Source organism: Mytilus galloprovincialis, chromosome 14, assembly GCF_965363235.1.
Source record: "Mytilus galloprovincialis chromosome 14, xbMytGall1.hap1.1, whole genome shotgun sequence".
In the NCBI taxonomy this organism is placed as follows: Eukaryota; Metazoa; Mollusca; class Bivalvia; order Mytilida; family Mytilidae; genus Mytilus; species Mytilus galloprovincialis.
Genome location: NC_134851.1, coordinates 34,407,380 through 34,430,178, shown reverse-complemented (window position 1 = coordinate 34,430,178; position 22,799 = coordinate 34,407,380). Strand labels below are relative to the sequence as shown.

The following is a 22,799-nucleotide window of genomic DNA, read 5'->3' as shown; positions in this document are numbered from 1 at the left end:
TATATGTTTTAAACTAGATACCAAAATGATGATTGTGGCCAAGTTTGGTTAAATTTGGCGAAGTAGTTTCAGAGAAGAAGATTTTTTAAAACATTACTAAAACTTTAGAAAATGGTTAAAATAACTATAAAGGGCAATAACTGCTTAAGAGGTCAACTGACAATTTTGGTCATGTTGACTTATTTGAAGATCTGACCTTGCTGAATATTATTACTGTTTACAGTTTATCTCTATCTTAAATAACATTCAAGATAATAACCAAAAACTGTAAAATTTCCTTAAAATAACTAATTCGGGGGCAGCAACCTAACAACGGAATGTTTGATTTGTCTGAAAATTTAAGGCAGAAAGATCTTGACCTGATAAACAATTTTATCCCATGTCAGATTTGCTCGAAATGCTTTGGTTTTAAAGATATAAGCCAAAACCTACATTTTACCCCTAGGTTCTATTTTTAGCCATGGCGGCCATTTTGGGTGGTGGGACGGGTCACCGGACACATTTTTAAAACTAGATACCCTAGTAAAAATTGTGGCCAAATTTGATTAAATTTGGCCAAGTAGTTTCAGAGGAGAAGATTTTTGTAAAAGTTAACGACGACGGACGACGACGGACAACGGACAACGGACACCAAGTGATGAGAAAAGCTCAGATGGGTCAGATGAGCTAAAAAGGGTAAAGACCGAAAGAAAATCAACTGTACACAAAACGTAAACATAGAATACTAAAAACTGACCAACACAAATCGTACTAAATATCGGCAGTGATCGTATTTGTTTTGGAAGTGTAGGCAGATCGTCTAATAATCATAATAGAAAAACAATTTCTTTCGAACGTGTTCAAATATGAAAAATGATCATCAATACTTTTCTAACATAGGTATATAAAACAATCCGCTATGTTTTTCGTTATCGTCTTCAGGTCATGCTTATGACTTTAATGAATGATCAATTTCTGTATACATTATTCTGTTTTCTGTTCCTCGAATTCTGGTTTGCCTTGGTGTTAGTGGCTCCGTCAAAACTTCCACATAGTTCAATCCTTCCTATAATTCAAAAGTGATACTTATTCAATATCTATATATGAATTTAAAAAAAAAAAAACAAGAGAAAATTGTAATCAATAAATCATTTAAGAAAATAAATTATTTACATTTTTCAATTATCGCCCTTTTTTATAAGGGTCGTGACATCATTAAAAAATATGTTAAAGATGAACTGTGATAACCTAAGATTAAAATGCGTGTACTACTCAAGCTATATAGTTTGTTTTTATACAGAGGTTTATAAATTGCTCACAAACGTTACTGAACAATTATTCATAATGCATTATTTCTTTTCTTTCATGGCAAAACAAATTAAGGACACTATCCAGATGTTTGTACATGATGTATTATATGAAGATTTGTTTATACTTTATTAGTTAACCTACATGGTAAGGGTCTTTTATTTACCAAAAAATGAACATATTAGTTTAATAATTTCCTGTGTTCAAACTGCGGTTTTAACCTTCACCAGGAACGCTGAATTCCGTATGCATTTGGAAGCTAAGAATGTCTTACAACCAAAACACTAGAAAAGCTATATGAAATAAAAGAACCTTATAAAAGCTTTGTTTCAAATGCATACACTGGGACATCGGTGACTTGCGTAATTTAAAACAAACCAATAACATGAATAAGTTTAATAACATATAGTTTGCTTACGGATTGCTCAGCTGGTTCATCAATGCTATCATGCTGTTCTAAAATAAACGAAATGATAAAAAATTCATCAGTGTTTGTTTCTTGTTAAATGCCTTGATTGATAATACAGAAACTGTTTTCCAACGTCGTGTTCCCTTTCAAATAAATAGATTTATACTAAAGAATTTGTTCACACTTGTTAAACTGTACGATGCAAATAACAGAATTCGTTAAAGGGGAGATAATTCAATTCCATTTTGCGAAACGGCGGTAGTTCATATTTCTGGGTTTTTTTATTCATTAAAAACTATCCTTATTTAATACTCATTTAGAAGAATGAAGAGAACAAAATATTCTTTTTCTATCAAGGTTAATACAATTTATCAATTTTTTTCACTGACTCTTAGACAAATATATTTTCAAAAGTTTGCGATTTTGTATATTCCTTTGCCTTAATAATCTTGTTTTATTCAATTTGCAGTATTGTCCTCAGATCTTATACATGAAATATGTGTTAATGTTCCGGACCATATGAGTATTTGGACCAAACGTGTATGTTCGGGGCAATTAACATTCTGTTACAGCTTACTTTTAATACATCTAAACTCTTCATATGGTATGACCATTCATTAAAAAGACGCTATCATATAGGTAGTTTTATTATTATATTATGATAAAAAGATTAGCTAAATAAAAATTAGAAGTTTCACGAAGTTTATTTTCCTTACTTAGCAAAACTAAAGTAAACACATTTTATACCGATGATTACCAAATCATTAAAAAAATGTTGCCGATATGTTATAACGGATGAATAGCGATATGTCGACTTAACGAATTAAATTTCAAAAATGTCTATAAAACTGTTACACACGAAGTTACTGGAAAGTAACATAGTTTATTTTAAATGTCTTGTAAATATGGTGTACTGCAGTCATTTTGCGATATTTGAGATATAGTAAGAGGTTCTGAAAAACACCGTAGAGATCAGAATGACCAAAGACCTCGGTATCACTGTACGCAGCTGCAAAAAGGCTAGCTTTTTACTCGCAAACAAAATATGTAACTGAAAAGGATCGTGCACTACCAAGACTCGCAAATGCAAAAAAAAACATGATACCGTGTGGTAGTAAATGTCACCAAAAGTTTACATGCAAGAATGAAATTAGCGATGAAAACTAACTATGGCATCAATTATTTTTTTTACGTAATTTTCAAATTATGAAATAAACAAACTGTCATGTAACCATCATTGTTTTTTTTAGATACAGTTTTTGTATTAGTGAAACGTTTATAATGTAATTTGAAAAAAAAAATACCTAAATGGTCTGAATACTCATATGGTCCGGCCCGTTAATAATCAAACGATTATTATACTCATATGGTCCGACCATACGCATACGGTCGGACCATACGCGTATGGTCGGACCATTTGAGTATACGCAGATGATCATGATCATACGCGAATGGTCCAAATATTCATATGGTCCGGAACATTAACATTCGTCTAAGGACAGTTTTCAAGGACATGTAAGACATTTTGATGGAGTTGATTTGATTACATTTTAACATTTTGTTTCATGCATGACTTATGAAACACATAAAACAACCTATGGATGTTATAGGACTAAAAGTAAAAGTGACCCGATTTAAAGCTTATGAATAAAGTATAATTAAGTTGGCAAAATGACGTAGCTATAGATAACACAAAAATGTAAACAAATATGTTTTATATTTACCTCTAGTATCTTCAGCTAGAATAGTCCTGAAACAAATTTGCGTTTTTTTTTTTCTATTAGAAAATGTTTGGGTATTATATAAATGTAATTTTCCTTCCGACTTTTTTTTTCAAGTTCTTCAATATTTTCAACCATTGAGGCAACAAATATTACCGTATTTTTTCAGAGAAACTTAAAACATTTAATATATAATTCAACTACCCATTGGTAGAGCCATGGGTATTCATGATAAGAACATGTGCAACAAGAACGTAGCTAAGGGCCCAATTAAATATTCAAAATACTTTATACAAAAAAATAACATGCGCATCGATGCTGTTAAACCAAGGGTTTCAAATGATGAAGTTGAAACCCTCAATTCGACAAATGCACAAATGCACAAATGATATCATGAGTTAGTACTTTCATTAGGGTTACAAACATGACGCGTGTCATCTGAGAAAAGTAGGAGCAGGATCTGCTTACACGTTCAAACGCCTAGTATCACCTTTAGTTTACACCAGGATTCATGTTGCTCAGTCTTTGTTTTTTTATTAGGTGTTTTGTATACTAATAATTGTCCTTTGGAATATTTTTCATTTTTTAGACATGGCATTGTCAGAGAGTGTTAGACCTCTGAGTTAGATTGTTCTTTCGTATTTTTCTCCTCTTTTTTGCACTGAACAGTCACTATGGTTCGCTTTTATTGGGTACTCTCCAAAGGTTATAAACTATATGGAGACATATTTAAACATGCAGACAATCGTCTTTTGATATAAAATTGAGAATGGAAATGGAGAATGTGTCAAAGAGACAACAACCCGACCAAATAAAAAACAACAGCAGAGGGTCACCAACAGGTCTGATATGGCTGTCATGAGTATGAACCATGCTGTTAGATATATATCTCTAGTTGCTGTCTGTTTGTCAATTTATCTCTAGTTGCTGTCTGGTTTTCATAATTTAATGTTATATGTTTCTTCGAGTTTATTAGTTTTTTTCTGTTGTATTTATTTTGTTGTTCAGTTAGACTTTGAGTATATCTGCATTTACATCAATAAAAGTATATATGTATGTACCCACTTAGACTTTTTGCGTAAGTAATTAATATAATTTTAAAATGAAACCTTACCTTTCTGCATCTCCTTTGAATGACACAATGAAAAAAAGCATTTTTCTACCTACAAAACATTTTAACCAATCTTATAAGAAATAACTTGGCAATACTATGTACCTAATAATATTTTATTGTTTCCTTCGGTCGAAGAGAATAAACCGTTTTGTAATCTTTTCATAGCATTGGCACACTTATTGATGGAAGAGTAAAACTATACTTTAATTACTTTATTGCAGTACTGTCAATTTGTCATTACATAACAAATAAATTAATTATATCTTAAAAAAGGTACATAATTCACAAAATTTTAACCGTTTTGCTTGACATTCTTATTTCGATTGAATGAAAGAGTCAGCGTTTTCAAAACATCAGCTACATGTATGATAATATGACGTCATACAGAGAAATATGCCTTGTGTTTTCTGAAATTCAGTATCTCTTCGCTAGTAAATTTTACTCTATGCATAACGATAGGATGAAAAGAGACAAGTTTAGTATTTATAAACAGACTATCAAGCTGATTTAAAACAACGATCGTCTTACGTTAAGAATTATAAGAATTTAATTCGTAGTATTTTTCTTCTTTTCAATTTTTATATATGGCACTGTTTTAGCATTTTTGTTATTTATCTTACCTAAAGTTCCCCATTTTCTCCGAGCAATGAATCCAAGAAGTGCCAATGATATCACAAGCAGAAAAACAACGATCAAAGAAATCGTTAAGTTAGAGTTAGGTTTTGGATGTCTTTGTTTAGCTGGTACTACAACAGATACATACCCTTTTTCAACTATATTAGGCAAAATTAAAATAAAAATGTAATCGAGCTTCAAATACTAAATGAATTCTTGACGTGAATATCTATTTAAAATCCGTCATTGAGATTGGATGTCAGTATAAAATACACATCAGCTATGACTGAACGTTTTATCTATGATACTGATTAATAAATACATGAATATCGGCTCTTTAGTTTGGGTTTTGTCTCTTTGACATATTTCCCATTTCAATTCTAAATTGCATAGCAAAACAAACGGAAGTTGTTGATTTTATGCTTGTAGCATGACAATGTAATGATAAGAAATTTAATCTTTTTTTTTTATATTTTTTTGGAAAAGTAAAAGCGTAGATAAACTCATCATAGATACCAGGATTGAAATTGTGTATTCGATCCAGACGTGCGTTCAGTCTACGAAAGACTTATCAGTGATCGCTTACTCATTTTAACTTTTTCAGCTTTCCATTAAACTTATGTTGAGTTCACACGTGATCGTCCATTATAGAATATGGAACACAATAAAAAATTATAATGATATTTTGTCTTTTTAATAATTTTGTTCTAATGTACTTACATTGAGAACTGGTTTCCTTGACATTAACTTGAATTCCCGGTGCGTTTTCTAAATCCCGTATTCTTTCATATCCCATTGTACTAATTGAAACACCTTCATCTTGTAAAAAAGAAATAAATGTGTTATCACATTATACGAACATTGTCTACTTTGTATCACACATTTATAACTATAAAGTTTCAACCTTGTTATAATTTGGTACTTTTGAATCTTCGATTGACTAAGAAATTTAAACACGCCATAAATAACAGACCTAAATTTGTGTATACCAGACACTCCATTCGTCTACAAAAACTCATCAGTGACGCTGGAATAAAAAGAAATCAAAGCAAAATTACGAAGGAAGTTCAAGAGAATTTAGGACCGAAAATTCCAAAAGGATTTGCCAAATCAAGCTAAGATACTAGTAATCTTTTCCTACTATAGACAATCTTTTCCCTCTCTCTTTCCCGTTCTTCATGATACATTATATATATATATCAACATGGATTTAATAAATAAACTGATGCGTTGATAAATATCGTATTATTTACCAAGCAGCAGTTTTAGCGAGTTTAATATATAATGTTTATGGGGAAACCTAACCAGTGAAATTTTCCCTATCGTATTACAGATAATCAAATGAAGCTAAAGCTCACAACGTGATCCGAATAAAAGCTTCACGTGTTATATTTCCCCGAGGGTATCAACTGCCCAGTAGCCAGTTTTTTGTGCTGAAATGAATTATCATTGATATGCTTATATTTATAAGTTAACTGTTTACAAAATTTTGAATTTTTGAAATACTAAGGCTTTTCTACCTCAGGCATAGATTGCCTTATCTGTATTTGGCAAAACTTTTAGGTATTTTGGTCCTCAATGCTCTTCAACTTCGAAGTTTGTTTGGCTTTTTTAACTTTTTGGATTCGAGCGTCACTGATGAGTCTTTTGTAGACGAAACGCGCGTCTGGCGTATATACAAAATTTAGTCCTGGTATCTATGATGAGTTTATTTACAAATTAAACTCTCATACCCTTAGAACTTTATTTTAAGGGTTTGCACTATCAGTATTATTTGTATAATGAAGCATCGTTAAATTGAATAACGATTTGAATTGGTATACATACCTAATAATGAAACGTTATACTTAGTTTCATAAAATGTTCCGTTATCATGGTCATTGAAACATCTGCAAATATATAGCCCGGTATCGGCCTTTTGGAAATTAAAAATAGTCAAGTCATAGTTTCCATTTTTCGCCTGCACGGAATATTTAGACATGTTCAGTTTTGGGTTTTTGAGAAAATTTGAAAAATAAATCACTGCTTGTTCGTTTGTAAAATTGCTGCCATCTGGTCCTAACCAACTTCTCATAACTCCGGAGCTCAAACATTTCAATATTACTGGTTTTCCTCTTTGAATCCTGACTGTGACTTTACCATAGCCATTTCTAATGCCTGGAGGTATGAACACAAATATCAATTTAAACATGTTAAATGAATCTTATGATACGAAAGTAAAGACTGAAATTATCAAATAATGACACAAAATAACTATGCAAACATGAAGAATACTCGGAAAGGCATGTGATTGTTTTTATATCTTTGTCATCAATAAGTAACAGTGAGTTCATCGGTTTCATTTCTTAGGTGTCGTTTTCTTGTTTTTGGTCGTATAAATCACTACCACTGCTTTCCGACTTGCAGAATCCACGTATTGCCATTTTGACATTATAAACGATATGATCAAGGATTGGCAATACCACAATAAGACACCAATGCAACGGTACATCAAAAGTTCAGCATACTGTATCAATAGACATATTTAAATACAACATATTTATATTGCCTGTTGTCGTTGCAGGTTTCAGGTTGTAAAAAATATATATTTTGATATGTTTATTATATATGTAATGCTACGCAACTCCTTTCTACAAAGTTCATCTACATTAACATAATTTTGACTATTTTCCTTAGTCGAGGTTGAAATTTAAATGATTTGAGGACATTTAAAGATATGTTGTTGAAAAAGAAAGAAATTCATGATAATAACAGTAATTACTGCATTTATATGTTTAAACTAACAGTTCTTGTAAACCGCCACTGCTGTTGAAATCAAGATCTACAACAATTTACGATAGAATGATTTAAATACATCCTTCTAAATGAGACAGTACGTTAATGTGCTGTTTAAAATTTTCCAGTTACTCATGCTTTGCGACTGTATGGAATAAAAACATTAAGCTTGCTACAGAGAGAAGAAAAATAATCTATTCAGTAACTGAAAATAGAAGTCGAAAAAACACCAAAAATTTGCATAGTGCAAAGAGGAATATTCGAAATCCTTTTACACCTATATTTCATGTCTTCTCCATTGTATATTAAGAATTTTTTGTAACATTTGTAATTTGCTGTTATTTTATTTTGATTTCATAAGTTTAAACATATTTATTTATAGTGGATTGGGAAGGAAGTTAATGAAACTTTTATTAATCCCTTTCCACTGTGCGAGTGGTAGCGGCATTAGCCTGTTCATTCCGAAATCTACAAGGGTGTCTTTTACGTGCAAAAGATATGGCTCTCTCTTAACACGAGTCAATTATTTTTCATCCCCTTCCGACGGACTATCATCGTTTTCTCAAAACCATACTCGCAAATGGTGTCAAGGGAGAGCCGAAAAATCAGTTGCTAAAATTTTATTTATATACCTGAAACTATTTGTAAATGAAATGTTACTGCCACCAAAATCAATACTGGTGACATTTTCCAACTTTTTTCAATATGCCTGAAAAAGAATATATTATACACATGTTATATGAACATATTTGGCTAGTTTTGTTCAGTCCCTCAGTCCAAATTTTAATATAAATTATAAAATTAAAAAAAAGTTATAAAATGTGCAGTTGTAAGTTATTTGTATTGAGAAAATATTACACCATACACCGATAAGACCATCTTCAACAAGAATATTTCTATTTCATTCCTTTGTGATGAAATTTTGAATGAATGGGATACGACTGGAATCCATAGATTATTTTGTTTTGGGACCTCTTTTTCAAATATCAAGCCCCCCCCCCCCCCCCCAAAAAAAAAAAAGAAAAAAAAGACATTTCTTAAATAAGCAGAGGCGAAGTCGATGAGAAAGGATAAACACGAATACAAAAAATAATCTGCTATAATAAAATACGAAACTCATTATATTTAGACACCCACAGTAATTTGGATATATAAACAATACAACTGAACATTTTATATATGATTTTTCGACCAGAAAACAGATCTATGATTGCTCATAACGCTGCAAAACCAGATCAGTTATGAATTGGGCTTTTTAGAACAATTTAATCTTATTTCAGTTTTTGTTTGTGTGATACGTTTGCAAATGTCTCTCTTAAGGCTGACTCTATTCTAAACTAACAGTATTAAACACTGTTACGTTCCAAACTTCAATCCCGTCTCCTTTCCCTAAATTTTCTCCAAGTTAGACTAATACCGGGTCTGTACTAACATAAGCAACACGACGGTGCCACATGTTGGCAGGATCTGCATATCCTTCCGGGGCAAGTGAGATCACCCCCGTTGTTTATGGGGTTCGTGATGCTCAGTATTTAGTTTTCATTGTATTATGTACAGTTTTTTGTATGCGAGGTTGATACACTATACTGACTTCTGAATTAATAGTGAAGTGACAGTTTGGGCTCCACATTCAACATCTACATGTAGTATACATAACGTGTTCTTCATTCCTGATAATTGTTTATCTGCATTTTGGTAATAATGAATGACTCTGGCAATCCTGTGGCAAAAAAATATCCATGTCACGATGAATACATGTTGCTAAAACATTAATGGTTACCTTGTCTTGTACTAGACCGACACGAGGAGCCGCATTTTTACATCGCTAGTTCACAAGGTCACCAGAAAGACAAATAAAACCCTATCCAGACACAATATTATATTTCTGAGCCAACCAACATTCGCTCTTAGTCCTTAATTGCGCGTGGTGATCGAAAAGCATCTACAAATTTTAAAGTCTTTGATCCGGCCGAGTATTCACTTATGCCCTTGCTCCCTTGCAGCAAACACGCTACCAGAATACCACTTATCCATTTATCGTGATTTTGTGTCATAAATGTTTACACTCAGAACCTTCACTATTAAAAAGTATTTATCATGGTAAGCGTTTTTGCTTTATATGTTTAACATTTTCATTTTCATGCACACATTCAAATATAAAATAAAAAACAAAAGATTTTTTTTTATTTGTATATTATAAAAGCGATGACAATAGTTCACGCACATTGATAAAACAAAATACATATTCAAATGAAATTTGAACCCTAATTATTATATTTATCTTTAAGTAAAAAAAAACGAGTTATATATATATAAATTGATGTTTGAAAAGGTTACAAGAGATTTATTAGACATGGATATGAATTGAAATTAATGTTTTATAATTAAAGCACTTTACCATAAACGTATTATCCCCTTGTTGGTTGCACACACATTACATCATACTATTAATGTTTTAATAAATGTAATGGCAGATTCAAGGTGAGGTTTAATTTGTACTCGATTTTATACATAGCTATAGTACTTAATTTCCGTGTATTGGAAATTTGGTGACACCATTGACCCTTACAACTTCCGAGAGAGACACGTTAACAATGGGAAGTTTTTAATTGCAATAGCTGTAAAAATAAAATCCATACAATTGTTATATTGTTTATCGTATTATTTTTTCGTTAACTTTATTATTTTTACATTAATCAGACCGCTGGTTTTTGGTAATATTAAGCCGTAATGAGACTTCTATGGAAAACACAAAAATGAATAACTGATAAAAAGTAGCATCCCTTTGATGGCAGATTATGAAAATTGCATTGACTGGTTGCATTATATCAATTTTGTTACAAACTTTAATTTTTAGCAAGCAAACAAGTGACAAAGGTACACATTTACAATTGTTTTTATTACAATAAAGATAAATGAGTTATTTGACAATATATGACTAATTTGTTTAACATCTACTTACTGTCGTTCAAAAAATCGGTAAAAAAATAAGTTACATACTACAAAAGCTGACGAATTTGCAATTTTCAAATTCGTTTTACATATTTGATCACATGACAACTATATGTTATACATATTATACAGTAGTAGCAGAATTGATGTTGTAAAAAACAATTGTAAAATAATAAGAAACCTTTATAACATTAAACATGTACATGCATGTAGAGTTTGTGAATTGTCCATATATCTTTTAGAAAACAAATGGAGATTATAAATCAACAGACTCGCCTCGATAAAGCCTTTTTGTGCTAATGCGGCGTAAAGCAAACAGCAATCAATCAATCAATAAAACAACAGATAATATTCGTTCTACACCAGACACTATTCCCTTTTGCATCTGACATTTCATACAGCATATGCTGTTACTCTGTCACACTCTGGAAAGCTTTCAAGGAACGTTACAGTTTTAGACGTTTTATTACTTTTCCTATCCTGTTTTGTGCCTTTCGTCGGTTATCTTGAGAACTGGTCCTAATATAGCTTAACGAACTACAAATATAGAAACCTCTAGATTTAAATTGATCAAAACTGGCATACATAAAGGTTACCAGTTGTCCTGTTAGTGGCTCAATTAATCTTGATATCTTTGTTTTCAACAGGTTTATAGTACTGTGAATAGGGAAATTTTTGAGGCAGTGTAATTATTGCCATTTGTGCGGTAAGACTTAAAACGCCAAAATGTCAAGGAAAATCTATTCATAAGATGAAGACATATAATTATATAAATAGGATATGTAGAGGATCATTGTTAAACACGGATTTTACAAACGACAGATCAAAACTGTATTTCTAAATGAAAAGCAATGTAAGAAATCATGACTCAAGTTAATCTCATAAGCATCTCAAGAAAAAGGACATTACGGATATTGTTATGTAAACAACACTCGTCACAAATATGTTAATGGCACCTGTCAATCAATTATGAAACTATAACCTCGTTGAACTGGCGACACAGATTAAGCAGATCAAACGATCGTTAATCAGCATTAATCCTGACAGTATTTAATTCACTCTTCTTTTCTGTTATTGTGTATATGTTTTTACAAGCAGACAAGACACCACTTTGAATCTCTTTTTATAACAGTAATTCACCGAAGATTTCTGATTGATTTTATCACTTGATTTACTATACCTGTAAAGCTGTTCACTTTCTATTTCCCTTATATAAAAAGATATTTATCAAAGGGAAATCGCGAATTCAAAACGGCTCGAATTAAGATTGTGTTCATCAAACGCGAAATAAAGACGGCGTGAAAATTTCCCGGTTTACAGTATGTACACATCGATACACTTCCGATATTTCTTTATTTTTATGTTATTTATAAAAGGTATAACACAATGCAGAATTCAAATGCAAATTTTAAAATGTCGAAGTCCATAAACAAACAAAATCAAATGATATATATCAACGGACCTAATAAAAAATCAACTGACATATTCCAGACTTGGTACAAGCATTTTCTGAAGAAACTTAGTTTTAAAGCTAGCTAGACCTCTCACTTGTATGACATTTGTTTATTGTTCAATTATAATTGCAAGTAATACAAACAGACACACTTTCTCTGATTTTTTTTTAATGTAGATTAAACCGTTGGTTTTCCCGTTGGAATGGTTTAACACCAGTAATGTTCAGGTCCCTTTATAGTTTGCTGTTCGGGGTGAGCCTACGCTCCGTATTTAAGACTGTACCTTGACCTATAATGGTTTACTTTTATAAATAGTGACTTGAATGGAGAGTTATCTTATTGGCATTCATACCACACCGTTCTATATCTACTAACAATATGTTAGTATGACCATTATTTAGATCCAGCAGCCAAAACTGCCAAAAATCTTACAAAGAAGACCCACTTTAATACACAAAAGTATATGCGTACGTTGTGTGGCTGTGTTATCACGACCATCTCATCTGTACCGCAATCTGTTTTTGTTTAATGAAAGCGTTTGAAATCTCATATAATTGACGCTTCATGCATGAGAATAACATATTTACAAATGTTTCCCCTTTTATCGGTTTTCAACTTCTCGAAATACCATTCTGATACTCCTTTTTGTGAATACAAAAAAAAATTATTTACACACTAAGCTGCCTTCCTTTTTCTCTTTTTGTTCATGTTATTGTTTTTAATTACATATTTAATTTTCTATACGATTGTAGATAAATAGCCATGGGGTTTTATCACTCTGATCACCTTTCATTTTTTTACTTGTAATAGGAAAAACCACAGTATTTTCATATACGCTAGTTAAAGTTGTGGTGCTTACGTTACATGTTTTTAATTCATGAATATGATGATGAGCTAGGTTGATTGGTTCGTATGTTTTTTCAGATCCATCTGATTTCCTTGATAATGAATCATTGGTAGAACTGAAGCTTGAAGTTGTTGGTCTGATTAAATGTGTATCAATGCCATAGCCACTAGATGATGGTATGGTGTTTTCAGCACTCTTTCTAGGTTCCTGAGTATGATTTTGATCAAGGTTTATTGATTGGTATGTGTTTTCAGATCCTTCTGTTTTCTGTGATAATGAATCATTGGTAGAACTGTAACTGAGAGTTGGTGATTTACTAGACCGAGTATCAATGTTGGTCCCAAACCTATGCAAAACCGACATTCGATCTCTTATGTCGTCACGCAAGGTTTCACTATTAACAACGTTATAGTTAATGATGCCTATTTCATCATACTGAACATCTCGTGGAACATCCAATATATCCTTCGATGCTTTCTTGTGTTTCATGTAGCAATATATATTTGAACATATTAAACAAACAAGAATTCCTCCTACAAAACTGCCCGATATCTTCCAAAATTCATTATTCAATGTTGAGTTACATGAACAAGAATTATCTGAAAGAAAATAACGTGCATATTTTATTATACAAAGGAAAACCACAAAAATACTGAGCTCCAATGCATATTCGAAACGGAAAATCCCTAAACAAATGGCATAATCAAAATCTCACAAAAAACACCAATACTCAGTCGATAAAAATACTTTTTTTGCAGATTCATTCTTTTTTATCAATTGAAATATCTAAATGTACATTCTTAACATGGCAAACAATGAAGTTGCGATGTAAATTGAACGTATCTGCATCAAAAAAGGTTTAGAACAAGAATATAAAGGACAGCGATTAAAAAATTACAATGCAAAAACAGTTTCTTTAAATTTGATATATGTTATAAAATCATTTGAATTTTGTTTTAATGCATTTAACTTAATATTTAAATCAAGCTAATTTTTTTTTTGATGAACGGCCGACATTTGAAAATTTTGTGTTGACATATTATATGTAACAAGGAATTAAAACCATTGATTGGAAGTCATAACATGTTTTTGTATACCAAAATTTGCTATAGGGACACTGCAAACCTACTCAACATACACACAACAATAAGCAATGTTTCAACAAAATCATTTTGGATGTTAAACAATTTTGGTTTTACGACAGCAAATTCGATAAATAAATGTGTTGATATTGCCTTCATATAATGTACACTATAATCAAAATTGCACGTGTTTTTATAGTAATATTTTATTTCAATGTAAATGCAATATTAAGGAACAGTTTCATGGAAAATGTTTGATCGAAAACAATTATTTTATCACCTTCTTGTGTTGCGTTTGTTTCCAAATCAATAGTAGTATTTTCCACAGTATGACTTCCTTGGTAGTACATAAGTGTACTACTTGGTGGCGTACCTGAGGTAAAACAAAGTGAAAACAATCAAAAATTAGATATAACATATTGTAACTTTAGTTTACACCTTAGTAGCAATATACAATCCTTAGTAGCAATATACCAACTTCACCTGCATATGGGATATATATTTCCCAACTTATTCGATATTCAAGAGCTTGCAGCTCCTACTCAGACTTTGTAATACGTCATCAGTGTCTGAGTAGAAAGTTGATGAAACAGGGGTATGTCGAAGAACGTCTCGTTCTTTTTCTAAAAAAGTTCATCGGAAGGTACCAAGACCTTGTTGATAAATATTCCGTATCAACTTCTCAAATAATACACGATGGTCTTGATGTATAGATTCTTCGTACTGATGTTGTTTATCATCTTAACAACGTGTTTTATAGTTCTTTCATTTGTCTTTGTTCTATTATTAATATTACTTTTACTGTTGAATGGTTTCATGTGATATCCGTTTCACGTGGCTCGGTACTTATACATCTCGTCAATGTGTTTGTATTGGCTTTCAATTTTTTGTGGTTTGTTTTGTATTTGCGACTTTTTGTATTTCTTTTGTTCTTATAACGTGACTCTGTACTTTAAAAGATCCCGTCAGTATTATATTGTTCTATTATATGTCATTATGATATATTTCTATTATGAATTACAATATACGTTGAACCACAAACGTCAAAATCATTCAATCGCGTAGTGGAATTAACTATTTTTGGATTCTTATAAATTCTATATATAACTTTTGGACTAGTTTAAATCTCGGTCTATTTCTTAAATTTATTCTTACATACTTTTGATTTTTTAACCCTGTATGCTAATATTCCCATGAAAATTTTAAAATTGTTTGTACGCACATTGAACGACAAATTTATGTGACGTATAAAATTTTCTGACGTCAGACACTCAAATCAATAAATGTGTTCGTAGATAGTAGATGTTTTTGTGTTCTGTTAAATTGTTCCTTTTAAAATTGTTAAACGATGATGACTGATGTACCCATATTTTGACTATTATATTTATTGTGTCTGTTTATTTAACGCATCAATGTAAAAATATCGGAAATTGATGAGACTGTCATTAAAGTGAGAGGGTTAGCGCTATAGAACCAGGTTTAATCCACCATTTTCTACATTTGAAAATGCCTGTACCAAGTCAGGAATATGACAGTTTTTGTCCATTCGTTTTTGATGCGTTTTGTTATTTGATTTTGCCATGTAATTATGGACTTTCCCAATTGATCTTCCTCTAAGTTCAGTATTTTTGTGATTTTACTTTTTACATCTTTTTTTTGTCTTTTAGATTACTAGTGATATTTTATATAACAAATTTTCAATAAAAAATATTAGAATGCTATGTTCACACTTATCCAATGTGGTTAGTCCCTTGTAATCAACTAAGTACTGTTCATTAGCTTTTAAGGCAATTCAGTTTATAGTATAGATATAGATACAGGAAGATATGGTATGAGTGTCAATGAGAAAACACTCCATCCAAGTCACAATTTATAAAAGTTAACCATTATATATGTAGGTCATGGTACAGTCTTCAACACGGAGCCTAGGATCACCCCGAGCAGCAAGCTATAAAGGGCCCCAAAAACAACTAGACGTGTAAAACAATTCAAACGGGATAACCAACGGTCTAATCTATATAAAAAACGGGAAACGAGAAACACTTATAAACAGACAACCACCACTGAACATCAGACTCCTGACTAAGGACAGGTGCAAACAATTGCAGAGGGATTAACCGTTTGAATGGTACTAAACCTTCTCCCTTTTCTGTTTTCTTATCGGTTGAAAGCATTTAAAATCATTTGTTGATAAAACTTTTAATTCATCGCGTCAAAATCTCAAGAGGTTATTTTACGATTTGGAACAGCGTCCGTGCACCTATATGTGGATTTTCGAAGATAACGTTTATATCGGTTATTTTTCCTGTTTTCTGTGAAATTATATATTCTTTTTGTATTTGGGGTTTATGATTTTAGTTATCTTTATTGTAAATTTCGACTTATGAAAATTAGAAACTGCAAAATCACATGACTGATTTAGTGTAAAAATAGGGAACAGTGATAACAGTAAATTACATGAATTCATTTATTCATTTAACTGTTTAATTATTAAAATTTTTACATAATTTTATTTTTTATTAACTTTTTTTTTGTCATTCTAAATTATACCAACTACCATATGGTTAAACTAAATTATTGAATGTCCAAAACGACACCAGCCATGTCGACCATCAAAGGGATGTATAGCCAGTCAAGGTCGTTAAAAACTTCTATTTATTTGACAGTAAATTAAGCCAATACTACAAAATTAAAGATGGATAAAAATTCATTTACTAAATCAAGTATTGACTTTAGTTGATGTTAGTTGATACAATGATTTATCAACCAAAGATATATATATATATATATGTATATCTGTATATTTGATTCATATGTAGTTGGCCGCGGTGAATATCATATCTCTAGGGTTAATAAATCATTGTATCAACATAATCAAAAGTCAATAATTGTTTACTGGTTTTTCCCGGTATAAAAGAACTGCTACACAGTCTGAACTCAAACATAACTGATATCTATTGATTGAGAGTGAATAGCATGAACAGTACATAATATAACGCTGTGGATGAGTCCGCATGTTGACTGAAAGACTGGAAACCGTATAAAAATGTATTGTTCTGATTTTTAAGATTAACTCATTTTTACTTGTTATCAGAAGGGCAACATTTTGTAACTTCAAGTTAAAAGCTTAAAGTTATTTTTAGTTATGTTTAGGCTTGGTCTGTTTCATTCAAACATACAAATAAATAAGTAACTCTGTTCGCAGAAACAAGCCCTTTTCATATTTTAACGATCAATTGAAAATTAGTGTTTTGAACCATAATTAAAATACTTGATATAAAAAGTCTGATAAAAATGCACGTTTAAAAAGTTACATAGATTTATTAAAAAGGCCTATGGTTTTCTTTGTTGTATAAATTTTTCTCATTGATAAAGGTCGTACAGTTGTCATAATTGCTAACATCTACTTCATTTGCACTCTCGTAAAGATTTGTCTCATTACCACTCATGTCCAAACTGAAATGTATATTAAACTGAAGAATCAAGAATGTGAACAAGCAACATCTTTAAAGGAACTTCAGGTTGACTTACTATCGGACATTATTTACCGTATTGTATTACGGGTATCATTAAGAAACATCGATCATATTCAGGGTATGATATTGTATACAAACCTTTCAAAGAGACTTTGAACTTGGTCTCATGAAATGCTCCATTATTTGAAAATCTACATACATAAAAGCCAGTATTCTCGTTTTGAAAATTTAGGATGATCAAATCATAGTTTCTGTCATTTTTCTCAACGAAGTACTTTGACTTGTTTAGTTTCGGGTTAATGATATTTTTTGAAAAGTAGAGTAAATGATTTTGCGATACATTGTTGGTATCCGGTCCTAACCAAGTCCTGTCATCTCCAGAGCCACAACATTTCAAGACAACTTGTTCTCCCTTTTGAACAATCTTTGGGACTATATCATTCATAATGCCTGTAATCAAGAATATTATTGTCAGTCTCTATCTATAAATGTTTGCTTTAAAAAAAAATCTTTACGGAAGCAAATCTAATGACACAGTCTTTAACAGTTGACATACGACCATAAGATATAGCAGGATTTTACTCGATTCGAAAGGGAATGATAACAACACTAATAAGCGACTGGATTCTTAATCTATTTTTTTTTCAGGTCAAACATATTAGAGAAACATATTTGTACTTTTAAAAGTAATAAAAGCCTTTTTGTTTGTCAGACATCGGAATTTATATATAAGAGCAAAATCTATTTACTTTTAAGAATCAAACTTCTTAACTTTACTCACAAAATTCAAAAACAGTCAAATTGCATCGTTTTGAACATCGGCATAAAATAAATAAAGACATGAAAACATATGCATAAATTAATATATTTTTACTTTAAATATTGTTTGCTGTGTTTTAGTGCATAGATAATCGAATAAGATTGTGCCTAAGTCATTACACGTATTTGGTCCACGACCTTAGAGATTTGTTCACGTTTGGAACATTCTTTCTTATGAAAACCGGAAACAGATTGTTGCATACATCATAGAATAATATACACCACAATACAGGTGTTCCGATAATCCTATTTTATCAAATTAAAACTATTTTCGTAACATTAGAACAGGCGTACATTCACAGAAAATCTTAAAAAAAACAGTATACTGAGACAATGTTGATGTAAGATGATATTTGCTGAATCAGGACAGAAAGAGATTGAATGTTTTAATCTGAGAGTCGGAGTAGTAAACATTTATCTATATTTAGTAATTCTTTTTGGCGAGATGCAAGCAAAGATATCCAAAGTCATAAGACACGATAACAAAGTCAAATATCATCGATTAGTTTGCGTCGTTTCGTATATTGATTGGCTTTATATTTGTCGTTCGTTTGCTTCTTATTCATAATATTCTATGTTTATATATACCTGGCACCATTTCGATATAAACTGTTCCCACCATCAACATGATCAAAGTTAAGATTGATGGCATTTTGTAACAAATTCCTTTCGCCAAATCTGAAATATGTAAAACCAAGAATAACTGTAGATAGCTTGTAAGTGTCACTTCATTTAGATTTTTTTTTTGTTATATTCCAAAAAAGAAAAGAATTATATTGTATTATTCGCGTTTTAGGTCTTTTTATCATAAATGACTTAAAAATGTAACCGAAAATATATTTTCTTTCAACATGTTCAACAGAGTGATGATTAAGCTATTAAGAAGAAATTGTACAACCGGTTGCAATTGTGTATCTTTATAACAATATTGTTCAGTAAGAGTTTCGATAAAAATAAGAAGATGTAATAAAAGTGCCAATGAGAAAACTCTCCAAGTAACAACGTTTAAAATGTAATCAGTTATAGGTCAAAGAATGGTCTGAAACACGGAACCTTTGCTCACACCGTTTTATCAAAATTTAAAAGACTTTTAAAGTCATCAAAGATTATAAATAAACAATAATTCAACATCAGACGCGAAATAATCTCCATCAAACTTATCCGAGCTAATCAAATAAAGCAGTTGAAGGGCAAAGTCAAAAGCACAGTTAGGAGAGTCAAATAGTTTTCAATGATTTCAAACAAGGTATCGCAGTGGGTGTGGGTTGCTTTTTAAATTTTACCCTATGATGTAAAGATGTTTTTAAAATACCAGATCAGTTTTTTCACAGTATTTCAAAAATGTATATCTTTGTCAACCATTTGCTAGATTAAAAAATTAACAGCAACATAATAACAAAAATAAGTTAACCCCCTGAGACTATAAAAACATCAACCTCAAATGAATGAACATGTGAATAAATCTAAATTTTCTGATTACTAATATTTCTATAATAATATTATTTAATGCACTTTACCATTTACTTAAATGTGTATTATGTCCACGTTAACTGTATTGGTTGACAGGTTTTTAAAATAATACATAATAGTGAATTGGAAAATTTTGTTTTTGTCGTTTGTTTATAATTGAATTGTATATTGTTTCATTTCCGCCTATTGACCTTTTTATTTTATTATGTTGAATTAACAACTTCCTATGGAAAATAAGTCAACAGTCTGTTATTCCATGTATTCCTTGAATCATGTTCCAACCACAAACAACATTTTGACCGTTTCGACTACGTTTGCACCAAACATCTCGTCCAATATATTGAAACATTCACGCATATAAATCGTTAACATGGTTAATCAGTTATTGCTTTGTGATTTAGACATTTTATCAGTCTATTCTATTAAACACTACTAGTCGGCCAAAATTAAAAATACCTACTTTTAGGATTTTTGTTAGTCTGTTTCAAAATTACAACGATTTTAATACACATGTACTTATTTAAATTGATAGAAATACTAATTTTAAATAACGAAACTGGAAAGACAGAAACAAACTAAGAATCCGTATGCTTGTTTTTTAAGAAATAAGTCATTGACAATTTGCTGGGAAATAATACTCTGTAGATTTTTCATACGCTTAACATTGGTACATTGTTTTGTCAAAAACTATGGAAAATAGGATTTTCTTGGATATTGGTTTTTAAACTGAACATATTGAAAAAGGGCGAAAGATACCAAAGGGAATTAAAATTCCTATATCGAAAAATAAACTTACAACAAACCAGTTGATTGATGACTCAGTTTACATGGGAAGTTTTAAATGTAGCTAAATGTTACAAGGTCAATACACGGAAATAAAATACAACGATAAAAGCTCAAATTCCAATTTCTCTATATTTTAAATCTACCATACAGTTCATAGAAAATTAAAAACAGAGCAACATTTATGAGCTAATACGTTATTAATCATGTTTGTTATGAAATTCGCGACTTTCAACCAATGCATACTTTTAATGTCGGTAATGAATTCATATTTTTAACAAATTGTGTAAAATTTTTGTTTGGATGAATAAACTATGGAACCATCTTCGTTAATAGACAGGGATCGACATCTAAACATATTCAGTAAAACTACATGTAAATTATCTTGACCACTGCAATATATTTTACACTTGATTTTTAGTAGATGTATCACTTCTTGATAAAAAAAAATCAAGCATGTAGTCTATATGGCCTTTCTCACCTTTTTGTTTCAAGCGTCACTGATGAGTACTTTTGCATCCTGGTATCTATTGAATCGAAAGGTTTGTTTAGCCTATCTTCTTATATATACCTCTCTGTATTTTTGTCTGTTGTTTGTTAAATTAAGAAATAATTCATGGAAGCCATAAATGGCATGGGCTGTGACATTCTAATTGTATCATGAGCGTAATCGAGGGATAAAATTAACGAATATCACGGCCCAGGCCATGTGTAAATGTTCAACAAGTGTATGGCTTAAATGAATTATAAAGATTCTATTAAAAACAAAATATGAAATTGAAGCGAGGGTGGGTTTGGCGTATGTGAAGCTGTTCTTTTTTACCCCCTGTTAGATGAAGCTAAATATTTCCCAATAAACTTAAAGCTTATGCATCAATGATTTCTTAAATTACCAGAGAAAATTTTAAGAAAATTGTGTTTAATTCTTTTAAATCTCAACCAAAATGTATTGTGATCTTTATTTACATTTTTTTCTCGTTAAATTATTTGAAATCCACAGTTGACATTTAGTAACTAAGGAGCCGCCATGTTGACTTGCTTAAATCAGTAAATATGAGAATACTGCAATAGATTATCAATCAAATGAGTAAGTGAAAACAACCGGCATAACCCTGACTTGGTACAGGTATGAAATGGTTGGTTTAATATGGTCTTAAAGAAGAGAACGATGAAAGGTATCAAGGAACAATCAAACCCACAAGACAAAAAAAAACGAAAACCCCATGACTAAAAACAGGGACAACCATACAAAAAACAGAACAAAAAACACATCATAGACAACTCAGGTAAACCGGAAAGGTAAGCGGATCCTGCTACTCATAAGGCACCTGTCGAGTTGCTCATGTGAGTACAAACCCGGTAATAACTAATAATGCGGTAGGTCTCATTTAGGGAAAGGGGTGGAATTGCAGTTACGACATTTGGAACATATCTACTATCTGACATCTGTAAAACGGATATGGAATATTATAACAGTATCAACTCGGACATATATTCTCTGTTTGCATAGAAAATGGCAAGTTCACACAATTGGTAAGCCGAAATCATTGGTTTTGTCGTAAAGTTTTGTTTTCAACCGACCATCATTAACAATGCGTTGAGTGTAGAAAAATCAAACGTAATTAGTTTGCGATAGATAGCTGAACATCACAATTGACAGTTGTTTGTGGATTTGGCATATTGATAAAACTTGATAAGCAACCAAAACAGACACAATAGGCCAATGTGACAACACCTTAAAGTCAGCAGCCAAAACGTGCTAACATACACCACACAGACACAACCCAGAAAGAGATATTAGATATTTTTTATCAATTAATTTGACAAAACACTTGAATGACCTTATTTATAAGATATTTGCTTTTTCTTTGATGAAAAGTTAACCCAGTATTTTATCCCTTCAAACACACCTGATATCAACTTCGGATTAATGGTGGGGTTCATATTGCCACGCGTTAAGGTTTCTTTATTGTGTTTCGTTCACTGCTGTTTATC

The 22,799-nt window shown here is 31.2% G+C and overlaps 2 protein-coding genes across 2 annotated transcripts; both read right to left on the bottom strand.

Moving 5' to 3' along the window:
- Nucleotides 1-666: 666 nt before the first annotated feature.
- LOC143059614 (uncharacterized) lies at nt 667-8,625 on the bottom strand. Its single transcript, XM_076233131.1, has 8 exons — nt 8,554-8,625; nt 6,974-7,303; nt 5,867-5,965; nt 5,152-5,277; nt 4,532-4,580; nt 3,421-3,446; nt 1,706-1,743; nt 667-1,045 (listed from the first exon to the last, which is right to left on the bottom strand). Exons 1-8 carry the CDS (start codon nt 8,606-8,608, stop codon nt 929-931), a joined length of 840 nt encoding a protein of 279 aa, XP_076089246.1. The 5' UTR covers nt 8,609-8,625; the 3' UTR covers nt 667-928.
- A 4,387-nt stretch (nt 8,626-13,012) lies between these two features.
- On the bottom strand, nt 13,013-19,226 carry LOC143059287 (uncharacterized). The gene is made up of 4 exons (XM_076232769.1): nt 19,140-19,226; nt 17,871-18,182; nt 14,537-14,629; nt 13,013-13,773 (listed from the first exon to the last, which is right to left on the bottom strand). Exons 1-4 carry the CDS (start codon nt 19,201-19,203, stop codon nt 13,058-13,060), a joined length of 1,185 nt encoding a protein of 394 aa, XP_076088884.1. The 5' UTR covers nt 19,204-19,226; the 3' UTR covers nt 13,013-13,057.
- Between the last annotated feature and the right edge of the window lie 3,573 nt (nt 19,227-22,799).

Coding starts and splice junctions, on each gene's coding strand:
- LOC143059614 (XM_076233131.1), bottom strand. CDS start 8,608: ATGTCACCAGTATTGATTTTGGTGGCAGTAACATTTCATTTACAAATA. Junction 4,581..5,151: donor GAGAAAATGGGGAACTTTAG/GTAAGATAAATA, acceptor AATGTTTTGTAG/GTAGAAAAATGCTTTTTTTC. Junction 3,447..4,531: donor TTCAAAGGAGATGCAGAAAG/GTAAGGTTTCAT, acceptor AATTTGTTTCAG/GACTATTCTAGCTGAAGATA.
- LOC143059287 (XM_076232769.1), bottom strand. CDS start 19,203: ATGCCATCAATCTTAACTTTGATCATGTTGATGGTGGGAACAGTTTAT. Junction 18,183..19,139: donor TTATATCGAAATGGTGCCAG/GTATATATAAAC, acceptor TCTTGATTACAG/GCATTATGAATGATATAGTC. Junction 13,774..14,536: donor AACAAACGCAACACAAGAAG/GTGATAAAATAA, acceptor ATTTTCTTTCAG/ATAATTCTTGTTCATGTAAC.